The sequence below is a fragment of the Alosa alosa genome, chromosome 1 (genome assembly GCF_017589495.1).
Source record: "Alosa alosa isolate M-15738 ecotype Scorff River chromosome 1, AALO_Geno_1.1, whole genome shotgun sequence".
Classification (NCBI taxonomy): domain Eukaryota; kingdom Metazoa; phylum Chordata; class Actinopteri; order Clupeiformes; family Clupeidae; genus Alosa; species Alosa alosa.
The window spans coordinates 40,193,582-40,215,320 of NC_063189.1; the positions used below are offsets into that span (position 1 = coordinate 40,193,582).

Sequence of the window (21,739 nt, forward strand, 5' to 3'; positions counted from 1 at the left end):
TGGGTCGGACCACCTGTAGGCCTGAGATGCAGATGCAGTTTCTGGCAGGGGAGCTTTGAAATGATTGGCTGTGTCAAAGCAGATAACGGGTGAATATTTTAAGGATTGTGAGTCATAATCAGTGGTGTGGATCTACTTAAGCTGTGTGACCCTCCCCTGTCTGAAAGGGTGCAGTGGTGCTTAAGCCATCAAAGTCTAGATACCCAGTGAATTGTTGGCAACACTCTCTCTCTCTCACACACACACACTCTCTCTCTCTCTCTCTCTCTCTCTCTCTCTCTCTTACACACACACACACACACACACACACACAGACTGTACAGAGATTCAAGTTTCCTACTATGTATTTTTTTTACCCAAATAGTATCACAATGGTTTGGTTTTAGTGGTTGGTTTAATGATTACTCTATTATGCATCTATCTGCCTATATTCTTTAGCAGGCTAGATAAAATGCTCGGGCGTATATTCTGAGCTCTGTTTTTTCAGCTTACATAGCATGCATAAACATCAAGGTACGGTACAGCTAATGAAGATTAAAGCCATTGTCACGTAAAAGGTTGGGTTTCGGGAGCAGGACGTTTCCCATGGACAACCTGAGGACATCAGTCAGCCCATCAGAGCCCCTCAAAGAACTGCAACAGAATCCAGTCAGCTTGTCTTGGCCAGAGCAGCCTTTCAACAGACAGGGCTGTGGGAACATCTCTCTACAGAGGCCCATTGTGTTGGGAGAGAGAGAGAAGCTAAGGGAAATGGGAAGAAGTCAGAGAAACAGAGCAAGAGTTGAACCAAAGATACTTTATCAACTCTCTGGTTGAACAGTCATAGACTGAAATATCATCACTAGTTGCTACTGCTTTGATGTAGAGCTCATGTGACCTGGTTGGAGAGAGAGGGGAGATACGTAGAGGTCAAGACAGGCCGTTATGCTGGACGTCCTCACAGATCCTTCATGGCCACCGTTGGGTTAAACAGGATGTTTTATCCAAATGAAGCTCAAGAATTATGTTATTTGGATTTAACAATTCACATCTCAGTTTGGACACTGCACCACAGTTAGTTGCGTGTGTGTGTGTGTGTGTGTGTGTGTGTGTGTGTGTGTGTGTGTGTGTGTGTGTGTGTGTCTGCGCGTCTGTGCGTCTGTGTGTGTCTATGCATGTCCATATGACTCTGTGTGCGTGCATGTGTATATCTGTGTGTGTGCATACGTTCAGAATGATGCAGAAGAATTGCGTGGGAGACTATATTTAAGCTGGGTCTTACAGATCCGGGCATTTTCACTTCAGCGCAGATTTACTCCCCGAGTGTTCTCATTCAGTCTGCTGACTCGCACACTTCAGACTCTACCAGGAGCTCTCAATCCCTCACTGGTGATTAAGAAAGGAAATATTTCAATCTCTCTCCATTTATATATTATACTTAATGGGCAGAACTGTACACTCCATAGATTAATTTTACCATAATCTTTCTCATATTACCATTGCTTTATACCCAGAACTAAGTTGCCTTAGTAGTCCACTGAGCCCCAGACACCATCTCATCTAAATTCAGGGTGATAGAAGTGGGGGTATGAAGCACCATTCACCTCTGTTAGTGCCAATGACTACGGGGGGAAATTACATTTGATTAACGCTGCATTGAATCGCAGGTTAAATGGAGCTCTGATGTGCTGTGTCCGTCCCTCAACATAAACTCAAAGCAAATGCCAAAGCAATTTCTTAGATTTGGTTAAGTGCTGAGTAATGCAGAATATTGTTGTAAATATGCCAGAATCCAAAGTCATGAATCTGCTTAATGCAGGACTGCTGATCTAGAGTCTGTCCTTCTCTTGAGCTTATATTCAGGGAGGTTTAGATATGACAAGGGTGAGACTGATCCCAAATAAGCACCTACAATAATTTCCCATATGCATTTATAGTACAACAAACTCTTCAAACATAATTCCTTATGGATTCTTTGAAAAGGGAACATAAAAGAGGACCCAAAAACAGGTAGATCAAAAAGGGTATTTAAATCACTCACCTGAGTTCTTTACCTGTAAAAAGGTGGGTGGGTCCTCTGACAACACAGTACCTGAGTCTGGTTCAGTTCTGTTTCTGGTCCATGCCTTTCTGGAGTCTCCCGTAATCTGGGTTAGAGGAGCCCCTCAAGGCAGGGAAGATCCCTTACCGCAAAAGGAAAAACTGCTGGAGGGATAACATCTCAAAATGGCACTATCAAAGTCATTCCCCAAAAGGTTCTGTAAAGGCCATTTTAAATTCTTGTTCTGAAAAGCCCAGTGATTGTAGGCCTATTTTCATTTTCTAAGAGTCCCTGCACCTCTGTTCATTTGGACCGGCATGGCATCATGGCAAAATCAGGCATGAGTAGAATGGATTTACAATAATGGCATATTTAGCTTCTCAATTTTTATCCAAACCATAATCATTAGGTAATTCACTGCATTCGATTTAGTGCTGTTTGACATTAAAAGGTATTCATGGTGTTAAGCATCCCTTGATACATCATTGGAACAGATTCTATATAGTGCTCATATTTATTCTACTCTCTAATTCTAATGCTTGTAAGTAAAGCTCACTGATTGACCAATGACACTGTAGCAATGTTAATGGCTCTTCTTCCTCTCTTGTCACTCTTGTATTTGGTGTCATCCTCCTTTTCACGGCCCAAGTCTTCAGCCAAATGGTACTGGAAACTGGTACCTGTAAGTCCCACCATCACGTCCTCTATCTCCTCTCCTTCCTGACCCTGCCCTGTGCCCTTGCCCCTGCCCATGCTGATTGGTCCTTTTTGCCCTCCCCCCTGATTGGTCCTTTTTGCCCTCCTCCTTTGATTGTTTTTCCGTAGGCATGTGGGGACCAGTGGGACCCAGACTACCCCTGTCTGGTCCACCCCAGTCCCTTCTCCAGTCCACCTCTGACCCTTGCCTCCCAGCCCGAATCCACTCCCAGTTTGATACCTCGCTGCTCTGACCCCCTCCCTCCGTCGTGATTCCCCGTTTCCAAGACTCCCCTCCAGTGGACTCTCATAGTCCAATCCTCCCTTTCTGTTCATTCATATCACTCCCCACTAATACTGTTTATTTCTTTTGGATAAAGAGAACAACATGTTAGACAAACATGGCCATTTTGTCCTATAACAGATGACAGATTACTTTGGTTCATAATGAAATGTATAATTCAGAACAGTCATTCCAGACGTGGAATTATTTCTATCTGAGAAGTAGGCAGACAGCAGCTTGGCCCTTCATACTTGGATGAAAGCCTGGCTAGAACGCCTCCCTTCTCCCTTGCAAACGATTTAAATCTGACAGCTTAACAGCCTATACGACTAGACTGAGAATTAAAACATGAATATAGTGATGTATAGCTGGACCATTGTGGTGTCTCGAAGACAGAGGTGGATTTAATATATTGTAATGTATTTCTCTGCCAAAGCAGCATTATTAAAGTCTAAATCATCCCCACTTTGGGATAATTTAGAATTCCCGGCTCAGGTTAATGAAAGGTGCTTTCAGCTTAGACTCCCTAGATGCTCTCTCTATCTTCCTTTTTCCTTTCTCTTTCTTTTTTCTCTCTCTCTCCATCTCCCTCCTTCACCCACTATCCTCTCTCTCTCTCTCTCCCTCTCTCTCCCTCTTTCTCTCTCCACCACTACTCAGCAGAACCCAGTGGAGAATGTCTCGCCTCTGACAGACTGATTAACACGTCTCCTTAAGATGCAGGGGATCCAGAGATCAAATCACTCCCCCTATATCAACACGAAGGCAGAACAATGCAGATGACTAATGGCAGACGCAGAGTTAAATGTGTTTTCAGAGAGACCCTATTGTAAGGGGAGCAGATAGGGCCGAGGTAACACACAGGTTTCTGTGGCATTAATCAACCAGCATTATTGGCACTACTGGCCTCCTCTGCATGCTGTAATACTCCCCGCTGTGTGGTTATTGCCCCTCTTTGCCCTGCTGCAGATAAATAACACACAGCTAAACCACTCCGGAGCCGTGTGTGTGTGTGTGTGTGTGTGTGTGTGTGTGTGTGTGTGTGTGTGTGTGTGTGTGTGTGTGTGTAAGAGAGAGAAAGAGAGCTGTGTGTGTGTGAGTAAAAGAGAGAAGGAAAGGGTGAATTGTCAATTGTCTCTATGAATGTTGTCCAAATGCATGCCCTGTTTTGTATGCTAGTGTATGTGTGTATGTATTTGCATTGCGGAGGTGGCGGGGTGGGGTTGTGTGTAAGTGCCTCTGTTCTCCCTCTGTCTGACTGCGTCTGTGGGCTGTCTCCCTCTACAGTCGCGCCTCAGGAGGGAGGACATCAAGCCAAGGCCGGCTCACTGCCTCCCCCTGGTGGACAACCTGCTGAAGGACAACACCGACGGCTGTGCCCTGGCCGCCCTGCTCCACTTCTACTGCCCCACCTCAGTCAGGCTGGAGGGTAAGCCAACATGCCTTTAAAACAACACAGAGTGAGCGCCACAGCTAGCATCTGATCTCCTGTCAACTTAAAATCCTTTTGGCTTCTTTGACTGGCTTAACATCAATGATGTTACATCCACTGAAAAAAAGAACAGCGTGTACTTTTAGCTGTTACTGCGGTACATTTGCATGGAAAGAGTATATAAGTATATTGAGGACAAGCTGTACTAGTACCAGACATCAAGAGTAGTAATTATAGATGCAGAATGTCGGAATGACAGAAAGGAAACAGAGAAATATGATTTATGATCAAATATGATTTATGAACTTCATGATTTATGCACACAATCATAATCCTGAATTATGGCAGGAGGATATGCCCCAACACACTGACAGTGCAAGGGCACCAGCACTATGCCCCACAACACAGTCTGTGTTGGTGCCCTTGCACTGTCAGTGTGTTGGGGCATATCTTTGTCATGTGTCTGCCTCTGCTGTTCCAGAAGGGTATCGGAAGCGCGCACACACACACACACACACACACACACACACACACACACACACACACACACACACACACACACCCTGAGCTGCTTATAGGACCGGACAGCCTCCCCGCTCCCAGTGTCCCTCACAGGTCTGTGAGTGACATGACCTCCCCAGCACTCAGCACAGCTCGACAGCACCAGTAGATAAAGAGCTGGTGGGGGCCTTGGAGGTGGTGCGTGGTGTGTATGGGGGTCTACAGTTGGAAGCAAAGAGATTAAATCCTCCTCTGATCTTTAGCTTTCACAGAGGGACTGGTCAAGTTTGATAAGACAACAAAGCCCTGGTCCCACACCAGGCAGGAAGGGTACAAGAGAGCTGAAGTCGTTAGGAAGTTAAGTGAGATACCGGCCAGATGTGCAGTTCCTTTCTTGAGCACATGAGACCTGTGTGAAGACAGGTTATGACGTAATTCCCCCAGCTAACGTCTGTGAGATTCCAGGCAAGCCAAACCAGAGGAGGAGGAGGTGGAGGAGGAGAATTATTCAGTTGGCCAGGCCTCCATATTTCAGTTTTCAAACATAAACAGTGCCTGGAGTATCCCCACCCTTATCCTGTGTGTCTGAGAAAGAGTTTGTTATGTTACGTCACTAACTGTGTGTGTGTGTGTGTGTGTCTGTACCCCGCCCCTCTCCATTCCACTCCTCCCCTCCCCCCACAGATATCTGCCTGAAGGAGACCATGTCTCTGGCAGACAGCCTGTACAACCTGCAGCTGGTGCAGAAGTTCTGCAGCGACAACCTCAACCGCTGCTGCCACTTCAGTCTGGAGGACATGCTATACGCCTCCTCCTCCATCAAGGTAGGCCCCGCTGGGAAGCTCATCTCACACAACGCATTCACTCACTTTTATCCAAAACTGTTTACAGGCAGAAATGTGAGACATTTTAGCATCAATGCTAATCAGAAGATGTTTTCATGCAAGGCCATTCAGGAAAGGTGCACATTGAATGATGGGTTGTGCCCTAGGCACTGAAGACATTGTCATAGTGTTGTTGGTAGAATCTTGCTCTGTCAGGTTAAGTTAGATTAACATACTGAGGATTTAACTTTTCAATTGAAGCACACTGCTGAAAAACTGCACTGCTCAAGAAAGACTTATGGATGTCTTTGACTTTGATTTAAGCTTCTGGCAAAGCAATGCAATAACTGTTCCTGGAACAGTTACAGTAATACAAATATTGAATTGCATTAGAGGAACACAGAGCTATAGAGCAGAGGCAAGCGATATAATGGCAAACTGAACTGTTGTGTGTGCATATCAGTGTTTAGAGTAGTTGACTGTGTGTGTGTATGTGTGTGTGTGTGACAGAGAGAGAGAGTGAGTGTGTGTGTGTGTGTGTGTAGTCTGCTATAAATGGAGCATAGAGGAGCATGGTGGTGTTAACACATAGGCACGTTTAAAAAGTAGTGTCTGAAGAATGCTTATGACCGTTTGGAGGGAGTGAGTCACGCGAGGTTTGAATGAGGTTGTGTGAGGGGAGGAAACTGGAGGAGGGAACAGGGCTGAACACAGTGTGTGTGTGTGTGTGTGTGTGTGTGTGTGTGTGTGTGTGTGTGTGTGTGTGTGTGTGTGTGTGTGTGTGTGTGTGTGTGTGTGTGTGTGAGCTTGTGCATATAGTCTGCTCTGTGAACTGCCTACAGTACTGCCAACTCCAATGAGAGGCTGAGTCACCCAAACACAGCATGAGGAGCACACTCACTCCCTCTGGGCTGAAGTTTTCCTCTGCCCGAGGAGGGATTTGGATGGCTGGCTTGGATTATATGTCCTGTGTCTGTTTGTGTCTTTGCCTCCCAGCAACAGCCATGTTGGAAGAAAGTTGCTGGGATTGGTTTTTATTTTTTTGAAGTTCAGGCTCAGTTCAGATGGAATTTGTTTCAGGGCAAGACAAATATATTTTTGTCAAATAAGTTTTAATTAAATGCCTCCCAGTGAACAGCCTCATGTTGGAAATATAATGAAGTATATTCTAACAGGATTGGTTTTTATTTTTTTGAAGTTCAGGCTCAGTTCAGATGGAATTTGTTTCAGGGGAACAGAGACGGTTTTGCCTAGGGCTGTCCAACTTTTAAATATCATCACTGCAGGTTTCTCTTGTTTTCCTCAGATGCTAAGTTTTGAGTTGGGCAGGCTTGTGTCACTGACACAGACAAAGAGTGAAAGGGAGCAGAAGTGTGAAAGCAGGCCTCGGGCACATGACACTGGGCAACATGCCTTCTGGATGAGAAAGGGAGAGAGGGAGAGAGAGCGGGGGTGTAAGAGAGAAACAAATCGGGGGAAGAATGATACAGTCAGAGAAAAAGAGAAGGCGAAAGCAAGGCAGAATAGAGGCTTGGCAGAGCTGTGGTATTCAGGCATTTATCCCACACCGCATACTGGAGAGCCTCTATGCCTCGTGAATACAAACCAGTCGTGCCCGCTCCCATTGGCTGTGAAAAGCAACAAAACATACACAACATGTACACAGAAACTAATTTCAATTCATTAACACAAGCCAATCATTTTAGTAAGGTGGTCTTATTTAACCATTTGTCGCTTAGAGAATAAGTTTGAACAGTGAGTTGTTTATACAGTTCAGTTTAGCTTCCTACACAGTTACTGGTGTAGTCACACGGTTTTATGTGCATCAGAATTTCACAAAAGCATTTAAATTGGAAGGAATTGAGGATTAGAAAATGGATCGATGTAACATAAAAAGTATTTTGCTGACATCATATATAGACTGTTAAACAATTGATTTGGCTTCTCTTGAGCACAAGGCTTATGCAACGGCAGAGATCTAAATGGCTTTAGTCTTTGACCCCCGAACAAACAAATTCTGCTTGTTACAGTGTAAATAATGAGCTACAATGTGTTTGACAAAGCTCTGTTGTTTAGAGATGCTCAAGAGATCAATTGTGACTCGTGGAGACATCCTCCGGACAATCTTGGCAACTGCAACTGGAGCGCACTAACTCTTGTTTGGGGGAAAACACACACTGTCCTTTTTGTTCTGAGGAAGCCTATTTGATTTGTCTCCATAATCTTTTCTCATTGGTCGCTGCTGTGTGTGTGTGTCTATCCTGCAGGGTAACTACCTTGTGTTTATGGCCGAACTGTTCTGGTGGTTTGAAGTGGTGAAGCCTTCCTTTGTACAGCCCCGTTCCCTCGATGCCAAAGGTGAGCATATCCAAGTGCAGACTACTTCACCGTGTGTGTGGTTTTGTTATCTTGTTGAAAGATTTGTAATTGTGAAGCTGTTTGTTTGTTTTTGTTTGTTCCAGAGCTGACACAGTCGTCAACAAAAATGGCTCCCATTTCCAAAACCAAACCCAGCTTAATGGAGAGATCATGTAGTCCTGAACAGCCATGGTGTGTATGTTTGATATTTGTACTGGTAGTTAAACTTCTGTTTAACTTTTTAATCATTAGAAACGAGCATTCAAGTATTTTCTCAAGAGCATTCAAGAAAAGAGCATTCAAGTATTTTTCAAGTTTACCTGGTGTTCCTTTTTTTGTTTTATATTCTGGCAGCTCACGACCAAATGCTGCTCCTGCAGGTAAGTGATTAGCTATTAAGTTGTTTTGCAGGTTTTGTATACTTTCCAAATGGTCTCCTTGCTGAAGTAGTATGCAAGCAGATTATTTTGCAGCGCTTCATTTTTGGCTAGAAGAGATTTTGCTTTTTCATTGCAGCTCTGATAAAGCGCTCGTCCTCCATGTCTTATGTGGACGGCTGTGTGGGAACATGGCCCAAAGAGAAACGGTGAGACACACCGCAGGAACCTTACTCTACGCTTTAATCTTTCAGTTATTAATGTTACATAACATGCTGACATGCACATGATTCATAGCTTTGTTTTTTTAGCATTATTTAACATTATTAACTCCTGTAGTTAATGCATTATATATATAGTGCACATATATAGTATATATATATATACTATATCTATAATGCATTAACTATAGGAGTTGACAATAATGCTAAAAAACAATAGAGTGTGTTTGGTTAGTGTGAAAATGTAATAATGTTCATTGTTAACTCTATTGTTTTTTTAGCATTATTGTCAACTCCTATAGTTAATGCATTATTTTGTGTATTTACTACATTCAATGAATGTCAAACAAGGATAAGTGTGACCATATTTTTTTTAATATTATTAGTTATATTTATACTAATTAATAGGGTAAATTGTAATTAGTATTTCATTATTTTGATGGAGTTTTGGAGCTATGAAGTGATTTTGTTTTTATGGAGCTTTTAGTGATTTTGTATGTGTCATAAAATGCCTTCCTTACCCCTGATCCAGGTCCTCAGCTCACGGCATCTCATTTGAGATCCCCTTTGATGACGAGGTGGTGCCCACTCAACCAGGGTCCACGGGTCGGGGAATGACCCGCTCCGCCAGTACAGAGGGCCTGGGCTTCAGGGTGCACCAGGCTAACAGGAACATACGCCGGAACCTCTCCTTCCAACCCGTCAATGGTCAGGACAGCTACATCCAGGAGGAGAGTGATGATGCTGCGCTGTCCTTCAGACGAGCAGGAAGGCCTCGCATCAGGACCGATGCAAAGTACGACACCCATTGTGTCCTGTTGAGTTGTGCTCTGAGCTGGGTCGTGTGATGTACTGTATGCCAACTAGTTAGCAATGAGGGAACATTACATGGGACATGATGTGATAAGGGTATTTGGCTTACTCAATGTCAAGGTTTCATCAGGAAAGGAAGACACTTGTGGGAACAGGTTGCATGCATGTGAAAGATACATCCAGTACCAGTGCTGATGGTGTGAGCAGACATTACATTGTTTTACAGATATTACATGGCACTTTGTAAAGCTTATTTGTGTGTGAAAAGGCTGCTTTTTTGTGAGTGCCAGGTCACATTTTCATATAAAGTAATGTAATTTGTGCCTTGGACATAGCATATTAATGTGAGAAGGAATGTGTCAGTGTGAATGCTACAGATACCTATTTAAGAATGCATAAAGCATAATAGTAATGTTCAAACTGGCATTTGGTTTATACTATTGCCATTAAAATTATTAATTTTCCTCTAAAGTTTCCTTTATGTTTGCATTCTGTGTTCATGTATTCATGTATCCTGATGCACTGAACAGCGTTTTTAATTTATGGCTGATCTTATCGAACATTTGATTTGTTCTGTTTCCAAATGCAGTTTTACATGATTCAAAAACAAAAAATATTTTTTCTTGAGAGCCATATCTGTCCATCCGTCAAGTCCATCTAAATTGATGTGAGGATTTCTGACATATCTGAGATACCACTGACATGTCATTCTAAACCTTACAGCCATCTGATTTGTACATTTTCACCCAGGTATTCTAATGGACTGCTGCCAGAGGACCATTCTCCCCAACCCAGCACTCCCAGCATAGAGGAGGCCCTGAAGATCATCCACGACTCAGAGAGGACCCATGGCAGCCTCCCCTCAGGAAGCGGGGGCAGCAGCTTCTACCTGCATGGCCAAGAAATGGGAGATCCTGTCGACGATGCCAACCATGACAATGGAGACGATGAGCCGGGAGACCTCGGCTCCAAGGGACGGGTGGATGACGGGGACCTGAACTCTACATCCACAGAGGTGGACACGGGCATCCACGTGAGGACAGAGGACATTCAGGACGGGCAGGATGAGGACTCGTCACTGAAGGACTACTCGGACATGGACCAGGACTGTGAGGTGCGGTCGTGCCCACTGCCGGAGACGTCTAGCTCCTGTGCCAGCCTGATGGGTGCGCGCTCGCTGGGCTGCGGCAGCCCGGCCTCGTCCACAGGCTCCGGTGTCCGCATGACCAGCTTTGCTGAGCAGAAGTTCCGCAAGCGGAACCAGGCGGAGGGACGGAACAGTGGCAGTGGGAGCAACACGCCCGAGAGCTCTGAGCTCAATCTGCCGAGCGCAACAGTGACGCCGGGGCCGGTGACACCGCCATTTGCAGCGCTCACACCCGAGGCTCGGAGCCCTGCACGCCCGACCTCGTCCCGTGACCCCAGCCACATCCTCGCCTCGGAGATGGTGCACCTGAAGATGAAGCTGGAGGAGAAGCGGCGCGCCATCGAGGCGCAGAAGAAGAAGGTGGAGGCGGCGTTCACGCGACACCGACAGAAGATGGGCCGCACCGCCTTCCTCAATGTGGTCCGCCGCAAGGGCGGCTCCACCTCCCCCTCCCCCGTAGCTGAAACAGCGAGTTCCCCGAGCTTCGTGAAGCCCCCCTCCCCTTCGCCTGTAGCGGACGCCCCATTGGCTCAGAGGCCGGCCCCCAGCAGTGCTGGCGGCGGCTCAGGGCTGGAGCGGTGCAAGCCGGACGGTGCGGCGCCCAAATCCCCCGTAGAGGACGGCGGTGCAGAGGTGGATCTGACGGAGTACACGCGCACCATTGACCGCCTGAACACGTCGCTCAGCTTCCTGCAGTCCGAGATGCAGCGGCTGGCCCGCCAGCAAGAGACCATCATGCAGATGCGAGACAACCAGGGCAAGCAGGCCTGGGTCATCTCCCCGCCGTCGCAGCCCTCGCCTCAGAGGCAGCTGCGGGAGCTGCGCAGCAGCAGCGTGGCCGGCCGCGGCGGCTCCGTGGGCTCCCTCTCGCCCATCCTCTCGTCCTCGGCCACTGGCGGCGGCGGCGAGGCGGCACAGGATCCCCGCGCGTCACACACCGCTCCCCGAGCACCATCAAGAGGAAGTCGGCCTCCTTCCATGCCCGGACGCCGCGCACGCCGCGCCCCAGCGATCTGAAGATCACGCCGTTCAGCCGCATGCTCAACACGCCCCAGTCGGTGGACAGCCTGCCCAGGCTGCGCCGCTTCTCCCCCAGCCAGAACCAGACCACCTCCTTCGCCTACCTGGGGCACGACGCCAGGCCCACAGCGCAGCGCACCCAGTCGGTGGACAGTGCCGCCCAGGGAGCAAGCAGCGAGCAGGAACTCAAGGACAGGGGACAGGCTGCGGACCAAGCCAAAGACGAGCCTCAGGGCGCTGACGCAGCCGAAGAGCTAGAGAAGAGCCAGTCTGCTCAAGCTAGAGAGAAATCAGCAGAGACAAAGGAGGAGCAGAAGGAAGTGGAAAGTGCTGGGAAGAAAACAATCAGAAATGGATCAGTAGCTGAGGTGCTGTCTCAGCCAGTGTCTGAGGCAGCGAAGATGACAACCGGCACAACCAGTGTCAATAACCAGCAGGCCCAACCCAGGAAGGACCTGGTAGAGGTACCGCTGTCCGTGCTGAAGCCCGAGGAGGGACAGGAGTCCGGCACAGATGGAGAACCGGGACTAGAGAACCGTGATCAAAAGATGTGCTGTGGGTTCTTTTACAGGGTAAGTCCGTCAGGAAACAGAGGTGGTAAACTCAGGCCTCAGAAAGTAAAAGTCCTATCGCATAATATTCCAACCATTTGCTAAACCAGCTGATTTTAATTAGCTCAACTTGTCAGCTAGGTAGACCAGCTCAATAGTAGTGTGGTGTCAAATCCACATTAAATAATACAACATCAAAAGAAGTCCGCACACCGTGGATGTATACTGCAGATGATGGCTTTAATGCACTCCGGAGCATTAGTGAAGCAAGTAAGTAAGTGAAAAGCAAAGTAAGAAAGTGAGCAGTGAGCAAAGTGAGCTCAGTAAGCTAGCATCCTCTGGCTGTTGTCCAGCCTTTATACCCCTTCAAGTCATCCCAGACAAGACCCTCTATGTTTACAGACAACTGACCAAGTAATGGTACTTCACCTTTGCCCTCTCATCCTGTTATTCCTACATTCTTTAGGTTTTGATTACATTTCCTGGCGCCAAACCTTATTGATGACCCTGTCAGCCATCTGCTCTTTCCCTTAAACCAGTCTTCCTTTCCCCCACACTGAACATACTACAGAGTTCAGTTTCACAAAACAATGATATTACACAGAATAAAGATACTACATAAAAGATATATAAACTAAAGGATATATGTCAATAAAAGTCACGACAGTAGTGCCGCCTGTGTTAAGTGCACAGGTAGAATCATAAAAAGGGCAGGACTTTTTTTTAACATTTCTGAAGTTTTCCACCAGTCATAGAAGTCACCCTGAAAAGAAGAAAAGAGAGATTGGCCTTTTATGACTCTGAATGCCATGTTACATAATCCTCCTCCTAATTGGTGGCATTGTTTATCATGGGGATCTGAGCAATGTGTGCTCATTCTGGGGAGGGGGACATCAGCATTTGTGCAGTGAACTGGCAAATTGAATTTATTTGCCAATTAAGACAAACTCTGCAAAATGTAGGGCAGAGACAGCCAGTCAGAGAGAGTCAGTAAACCCTGGGTGATGCAGACTGATGCATTGTGGGGAGGCCGCTCTGCTGCTGAGCTTTTGCCTTGAAGTGGGCCAGAGCCTCATGACTTATTGAAGTGGGGCGGTTGTAGCACACGGCCTCCTCTGATGTTGCTGTAGCACAGGCCTCCGACTTAAAGAGGCAGAAACAGATTTCGATACAGATTTAGTTTCATAGTATGCTCAAAAAAATTAAGGGAACACTTATAGTTTTCCACAATTGTTAAAACAAAATATAACAGGCAGAAATCAAGCATTTACAAGGAGATGATGTGACAGGGATTGGCATGACGTCTCAAACCCTGAGGCAGTTCCTCTTATTTCTGCCACTGACTGACTAACTGACTGTGGCTGTTCTGGCTACTCTGCCTGCGATTCCCAGGATGACCTGCAGGGGGAGGAGGACATGGCTCAGAAGCGGGCGGCGCTGCTGGAGAAGAGGCAGAGGAGGGAGAGGGAGATGCAGCAGAAGAGACAGCAGCTGGAGGCCGAGCTGGAGCAGAAGAAAGAAGCGGCGCGGTAAGATTGGCAGATGGGCGGCAGGCTGGAGAGACTAGAGCAGAATCTGAAAGCTTCGGCCTCGTTAATTAAAGCATCCCTAAAGAATGAGTGTGTCCCCTCCTGTCAGAACCTGGTTTAGGTATAGCTAACACAGTGACGTAACCAAATGATGTCGTGTGTTCATCCAGCTTTTGAGCACAGATGCTCATAATTCTTACACAGTTAGATATCGCACTTGTTGACTGTAACCTTTGGTCGACATCACTGTAGATGTTGCTGCCAGGAGCATTTTTTAAAACAATGTTGGAGTCTTCGGTAGAGGTGGAAGCTTGTCCCAGTTCCTTATGCCTGATTATTTCAGTTTTTTAGAGTCTCATCATGACTCGCTGTGTCAGCCCCAACGGCTAAAGCTAAGACTGGTGTCCTATAAATAGATTTGTGAGATATCACGCCTCAAATATTACATGCACACACTTTACAGACACCCCACTTTCAGTACTGACACCCCACTTTCAGTACTGACACCTCACTTTCAGTACTGACACCTCACTTTCAGTACTGACACCTCACTTTCATTCACATTCATCCTCTGAGGCAGTCACTTAATAAAGATTTTACATTCCTCTGTCTGTCTCCATTTTTCTCCCTCTCACTTTTTCCTCCTTCTTTTCTCTGGCGCTTCCTGTGTTTTCATCACACGCACACACACACACACACACACACACACACACACACACACACACACACACACACACACACACACACACATACTCAGTTACTCTGCAGGAATACAAAAAGTCCACTTACTCTTACTTGCTTAAACTTGCTCCACTCATCACACCTATGTTTTCTGATTGTACATCTTTCTCTCTCTCTCTTCTTCTCTCTCCTTCACTCTCTTTCTTACACATTCCCTACACAACTGGAATATTACAATGTCTGTGTCACACACATACTCTTCCCCCTGACTGGCGTTCTGCTCTTGCCCTGGTCCTCCAGGCTGAAAGCTGAGGAGGAGAAAGTGAAGCGGGAGGATGAAAAGGCGCGTAGGGATTACATTAAGAATGAGTATCTGAGGAGGAAGCAGCTCAAGCTGATGGACGACATGGACAGCGTCATCAAGCCCCGCCCCGCCAGCATCAAGAAGAAGCCCCGCCCCAAGTCTATGCACAGAGACATCATGGAGTCTCCGAAGCCACCAATCAAGACAACAGGTATGGCTTTGTAGAGGAAGATCTCCCCAATGATCAGCCCTGCTGGGGAATTGATTTTTTTTGTTTTTTTTTTAGTCGCATAACATGATTGTGTCAATAAAGGAGTTGGTTCAGAATCAAAATCTGAAGGTTTAGATCAACTAAATCAACCTCTGTAGAAAAAACAGATCTCAAGTGCTCAAGTCTGGGCAACTCAAGTCTTTAGTACTCAAGTCTGTCCCATCCATGACTGAGCTGGGATCTAGGTGATCTCTAGCAGAGCATGTGTCTGTGCAGTAACTGCAATTGTTTTTACAGTAGGACGATGCCTTGAGTCTTGTACATCAGACATGAGAGCATATTTTGATATTTACTCTGGACTTTTTTTTAATTAAATTTGATCACTTCAAAGCGTTTTGAATCTTTAAAATACCTGTTGGATGTGTGTCTGTGTTTCACCTCTGTATGTGTATGTGTTTTTAAGGGTCCCGGCCACGTGGATATTCAGTGTCCAGCCTTTCGCTCGCATCTTTGAACCTTGCAGACAATGAAAGTGTCCAGTCTGATAAGAGAACTCCTCGGTAAGCCTGCTTATCGTAAAGACCCCTGTATTCCGTATACTCACTCTCTGCACAATGCATAATCTCTTGGTAGTTTGAATACTGTACATTTGTTTGACACATTGCCCGAATCTCTATAAAAAACTGGACTAAATATTAATCTTTCTGTCTTTTGTAACCCTCTTCTAACCCTCCTCTTGCCTCTGAACTCTCAGAAGCAGTAAATTGTCTGCTGGCAATTTACGCTTCTTTTTGAATTCTCCAAAAGTGAAAAAGGGAAGGTTAGTCTCTTCAGTAAGGCCAATAGTCACCTCATTATTTCCGCCTGTCATTAGAAAACAAGCTAGATATTCTTTTTTGTTTTGCTTAAACGCAAAACAAATACTCATATAATAGTATAATAAAAGTTGCATTAGTCAGACAAGTTCAGGTAGCAACATGATATACCGGTATATTTGCCATATGAACAAATCAGAATTGCTGCATTTGCTTCACTTAATGGCTTCACTGCATTCATTCAGCTTTTTGATTCCAGCACAGCATTCATGCTTCTGCCTCGAGCACTAAGGCTTCCAACTCATCATTGGTTTCAGTGCTGGTCAGACTCTCTGTGTGAGACCCTGCTTTCATAAAACTGCCTCAAAACTTTTAGCTCTGTCATCGCTACTGCTCTTGCTTCCACCGCTAAACCGGACAGAATGTATTAACACACTGTGACACACTACAAGATAGCTAAAACTGTGTGTGTGTGTGTGTGTCTGTCTGTGTGTGTGTGTGTGTGTGTGTGTGTGTGTGTGTGTGTGTGTGTGTGACCACCTCCAGGCCAGACTCTGCAGAAGGATACCTGTCTCCCTGTCAGTCTGTGAGCCGAAACGGGGAGAATTGGGAGAATGAGTCCACCACCTCATCTGTGGCATCCAACACTGAGTATACAGGTACCCTCAGCTCAGCTGTCAATCAAACAGGACTCATACACAATGATGGCCATCATTATGGTTCATTAGGAATCTCTGTGCATGCTCATCAACCAGTTTTCAAGAGCTGCTTTCAAGAGACTAGACCCTGAATCTTTGCTATCAAGTTTAAAAAGAATAATTGAAGAGCATGTCAAGAGCAACCGTAACTTCTTTGCCTTTTAATGTCTTAGGCTACTATACCTTTTTCAGGTCATCCACATCCTATTCGTTCCTACTATGGTTTTTTCTGCATTATCTCTCTGTTTGTTCATCTTAGTATCATGTATTATTTCATTATCACTCAACTTTTGATTACTTTTAAAGGCCCTCTAAAGGGGTTTCTTCACCTTAAAATAATGTTTCAAAAATCATTTTGATGGTACATAAACTCTTAGTTTATATAGTGTAGTGCGAATGGCACTTCTGCCACACTCTGAGCAGGGCTTATCGCTTGTAAAACAGCCAGGAAGTTTGGTGTTCGGGTAGGAACACTGCCCCCACTCCGAAATCAAAAAGGAAAAGAGCTGCTATGCTACAGGAATTCGGAAATCTCTTTCTACTGTTGTCGGTGCATCTATATTGTATCGGAGTTATGTTCATACTTTGTTGCAAAACACATTTAGTTAGTTTATTGTGTTTATTGCGCTTCTGAACTGTAGGGGGCCCTGAGAGCAGATCTCCTTTAGTGCTGCTTTAATATTGCCGTCGATTGACTCCATTTAACTGTAGTTGTATTACACCGTTCCGTTGTGGGCACCGCATATTAGAGGGTGGTGATGAGTGCTGTTTACCTGATGAAGTCAAAGTTTAGTAAATTCCAAGTAATATGGCAAAGGCACAACATGCGCTTTCTGTGAAGGCGATATTTACGCTACCTTTCTTCATCTGCCCTAAATGTACTAAAAATACATGACTTTGTCTCATTCTATTCCAGGGCCAAAGTTATACAAGGAGCTAAGCTCTAAATCCAACAAATACATCATTCAGAACGCACTAGCCCACTGCTGCCTGGCTGGCAAGGTCAATGAGGGTCAGAAAAACAAGATACTGGAGGTAAGCCATTTGTCAAAACAAGTTTCACTTTTGATTAAGGTTTGTTACTCTGGAGGGCGCTGTGGAGCAACTCGCTACAGCGCCCGTACCAAATACGGGTTCAAGTCTGACCTGGGTCATTTCTCGATCCCACCCCATCTCTCCCTCCCAGTCATTTCCTGTCAGTCTCTCACTGTCCTATCAAACATAAAGGCAAAAAGCCCCAATATATACTGTTTATATACTATACACTATTTCCCTGTTTGCTTTCAATTTCACAGGAAATGGAGAAAAGCGAGTCCAACAACTTCCTGATTCTCTTCCGAGACTCTGGATGCCAGTTCCGATCTATCTACACGTACTGTCCAGAGACAGAGGAAATCACGCGCCTGGCCGGCTTCGGGCCCAAGGCCATCACACTGAAGATGATCGAAAGCCTGTTCAAGTACAATTCAGACAAGAAACAGTTCAGCCACATTCCCGCTAAGACCATGTCGGCCAGCGTGGACGCCATTACCATCTTTGGCCACCTGTGGCAGACCAAGAAACAGGGAACGCCCAAAAAGTTCCAACTTCTTAAATCTTAGTCTAATCAGGACTGCTGGTTTCTCCTCTGATGTAACAAAAAGACTCATTCAACCAACACCTCACTGTAAACATTGGATTTGCGATACAGCCTAAAAAATATAGTTCCACTATTCAGAGTATTTCGCCTTGTCCGCTCACCTGGACAGTGTTTGACATTAGTGACATGATGAACAACTTGAATGTAAACAAACAAAATAATTAGGCCGGCTTCATCTGATGTCCATTATGCAAGACCCCAGTGCTGGGTTTTGTGTACTTTGTGTGTTGCACATGAGTGTTTATGTGCGTATGTGTGTGTATCTGTGCCAAAATCAGCGAGAGGGAAAGGTGCCTATATGGTGGACGGAGGTTCGAAGCACTGAATGTCACTCTGTGTGGAAAGAGTTATGTGGTTTTGTTCTTATGTTGCCTTTGGTGGCCTTAGGCTTGGCTTTGTTCAGTTGTGGATACCCCGTCCCAAAGCTGATGTGTCACCTACATGATATCAGTTGAACTGTGGCAAGTGAAATGAGTGAAAAGGTGAGAGAAACGTATTCAAGACATAGGCCAAAAAGTTTTGCTTTTGGCAAGAGATGGTTCAATTGTGGGAAGCATTCAAGAAACTAAGACTTTTTTTAACACATTGTCATTATTTTGTAATATTCACAAAGGAGGTAGTTACTGAGTGGGAAACAAATATCCTTTGGTTTACCAGCACTTAAACATTTCCTTCTGTTACATGCACCAATGTGAACTTTGAAATCACTGGTTTTCTTGCTCATCAGTGTGGAGCATTCATGGAGAACCAGTATGGTAAAGAAATTAATAATTGTTTGTATATAATGGCAACTTCATTGGAACACGCTTATCATGTAGAATTTGACTTGTGAATATGAGGCCTTTTCATCCGAGAGAACTAAGTGTATTTACATACCATGGATAGACCTATTCAGCTTTAGACGAGTAAAAAAAAAACCTCACAAATCCACAATTATGCAGTCCATCCTAATTCCTATATATTGAGCTGGATGTTTGTAGCCAGCAGAAACGCCTCCATTCTTAGCCACAGATTGAACTGTTGGGGTACATGTAACACCATAAACAATCCTTAAATATCGTATTATGATGCTTCCACATAGTTGATGCCTAATGTCGCTAAATGAATTACTAACTTATATCAAGTAAACTGGTAAAAGTGTGTGTTGAAAAAAACATGTTTCATTTGCAGGGCTCTGTTTTATATTATTTTTTTTTTCCCCATTATCTTCGCATCTTGAACAGTGAGAGATTGTTTTGTATCTTTTAGGTCACTCTTTGTTTTAACTTGTTTATGATGTACATATATAGTTTGTCATATGAAAGTATTTTGGAAAGCCATTTATTACATATAATTTACATAAAAATGAGAACAATATGTATATTGTTATGCAAAATTGATCATTGTCTTTGTGTACGGCAAAGCAGGACCAAGAAGGTGTGGCAGTGAAGAAGAGAGGTATTGAACTGAAAAGTCAAAGATGTATTAAGTTGTAATAAGAGTGTCAAACATTGCTTTTTTCCACATCCAGCATTTAAATTGTGTTTATTCATGTTATCATTTTGTATTTGTTCCATGCCATGTTTAACCTGTATATATAAATACAGATTTACATCAAATGTATGAGAGTATGTGTATTCTATAATTGTCTAACATTGTGTTTAAACTTGTTTTTTTTTTCTGATTAAACATATGAGGGTGGAAACAGTATATCACAATGATACACAGAAAATACATCCACAAAATTTGTGAATGCCTAGCAATGCATGCATTGTGTAAATAATTACAAGACAAGTGTGAAAAGAGCATGTTGGAGTTGATATGGGTCACTGTCCTGGATTATAGATGATGGCTCAGGTAGGCCAATCGTTCTGTAGGCTTCCTCTATTGCAACCAAAGAACCATGCATTTGTGCGTGGGTCCTGTTCATTATTCATGTCACAATCAAAAATGGTCAATAAGGTGAGTAGGCCTACATTGATAATAGGCCTAAACGTGTAACCTCAACGCATTTTTCATTCTGTCATCTCTGATCAGTTCTTTTGTTTGACGTGTTTGCCAGTATCCTATTGGGCAATTTTGAGCAATGTGGTGTTCTGATTGTATGATCATGATAATTTGCCAACTGTTTAAAGTAAGCATAATCCAGAATAAAATGGATTATGCTTACTTTACATAAAAAAGAATATGATGACCGATATCAATCAGAATGCACCAAAACAAGAATAGACCTAGTAATTGTTGCCATCCATTCAAATGCTTCTCAATTCATTGCTGTAGCCTAAGCATAAGGCATTAATTGTCCATCTGTTGTAGGCTACTTGCACTGGCTTCAACCTGTCAGGTTTGCCAGCACAGCGAAGCGGCGGTCATATAGGTTTAGTCAGATTTTTTTTTCGCATGGCCAAATTTCCGTCAAGGATTCCCGGGACACTGAAAGACCGGGGTACACGAAACTTGGTGGGCATGTAACCCCACATGGATAGCATGGAACCATCATTTTTCATTTTGATCTGTAGCCCCCCCGCTGGACTGGACCCTCCGAAAGGAGGGTAGGGCAGACACAGTTTTCTGTGAATATCTCGAGAACCGTAGGGTTTAGGAGGACCATTTTTTTTGTATGTTGATCTCAAGGGGCCATGTCAACCCATTCCATAACCACTCATTTCATGTATAGCACCACCTAGTAAAACACAAAAAAGTAAAAATGAGGTGTTGTAATCGCAGGTATCTGTGATCTAACATACTCAAAACTGCACGAAATTGGAAGTGTAGGATCATTATGACACCCTCTGAATGCACGCCAAGTTTCGTGGAATTCCGTTCATGGGGGGCCACACAATAAATTAATTTATGTTACTATACACCAACTGGCCTGTAGGTGGCCGGAGGCAGTTTTATGTGAATATCTCGAGAACCGTAGGGCCTAGGAGGACCACCTTTTTTTTGTATGTTGGTCTTAAGGGGCCATGTCAACCCATCCCATTACCACTTATTTCATGTATAGTGCCACCTAGTTAAAAATTAAAAAGCAAAACATTAGGTGTTTTCATCACAATATCTCTGGCTGTCAAAACTGCACGAAATTGAAAGAGTAGGATCATTATGACACCCTCCGAATGCTTGCCAAGTTTCGTGAACTTTCGTTCATGGGGGCCTTACAATAAAATAATTTATGTGTACATTTAGTGACCGTACACCAAGAGAGTTTTCTGTGAATATCTTGAAAACCATAGGGCCTAGGATGATACATTTTTTGTGTATGTTTGCCTCCAGGGGTCATGTTAACCCATTCCATATGCACACATGTGCATAAACAGATATACACGCACACACATACATTCACAGTAATCATACGTATGAGACATACACACACAGTAGATATATGTACGCATGCATGCACATGCACACACACAGGCACACCCACAAGCACATGCACACACGCACACACACACACACACACACACAAACACGTACACGCACACATGCACACAATTCAACACATGCATGTACATGCACAAACACAGGCACATATTCAGGAACACACACAGGCACACACACACCCACACACATAGACATAAACATGTACACGCACACATGCACACAATTCAAGAATGTCTCAGAATTATGAACAGGCAAG

General features: G+C 44.6%; 1 protein-coding gene across 1 annotated transcript in view; it reads left to right on the top strand.

Annotated features, from left to right (window-relative positions):
• The window catches only part of camsap2b (calmodulin regulated spectrin-associated protein family, member 2b), a 36,831-nt gene extending 17,113 nt beyond the window's left edge, over positions 1-19,718 (top strand). Inside the window, 17 exon segments of the mRNA XM_048235576.1 lie at positions 2,670-2,702; positions 4,287-4,428; positions 5,617-5,756; positions 8,024-8,114; positions 8,219-8,306; positions 8,469-8,494; positions 8,631-8,700; positions 9,245-9,508; positions 10,276-11,563; positions 11,566-12,264; positions 13,636-13,772; positions 14,754-14,968; positions 15,432-15,528; positions 15,723-15,788; positions 16,330-16,442; positions 17,398-17,516; positions 17,777-19,718. Coding sequence (XP_048091533.1) covers positions 2,670-2,702; positions 4,287-4,428; positions 5,617-5,756; positions 8,024-8,114; positions 8,219-8,306; positions 8,469-8,494; positions 8,631-8,700; positions 9,245-9,508; positions 10,276-11,563; positions 11,566-12,264; positions 13,636-13,772; positions 14,754-14,968; positions 15,432-15,528; positions 15,723-15,788; positions 16,330-16,442; positions 17,398-17,516; positions 17,777-18,082 — 3,894 coding nt within the window. The 3' untranslated portion in view covers positions 18,083-19,718.
• The last annotated feature ends 2,021 nt before the right edge of the window (positions 19,719-21,739 follow it).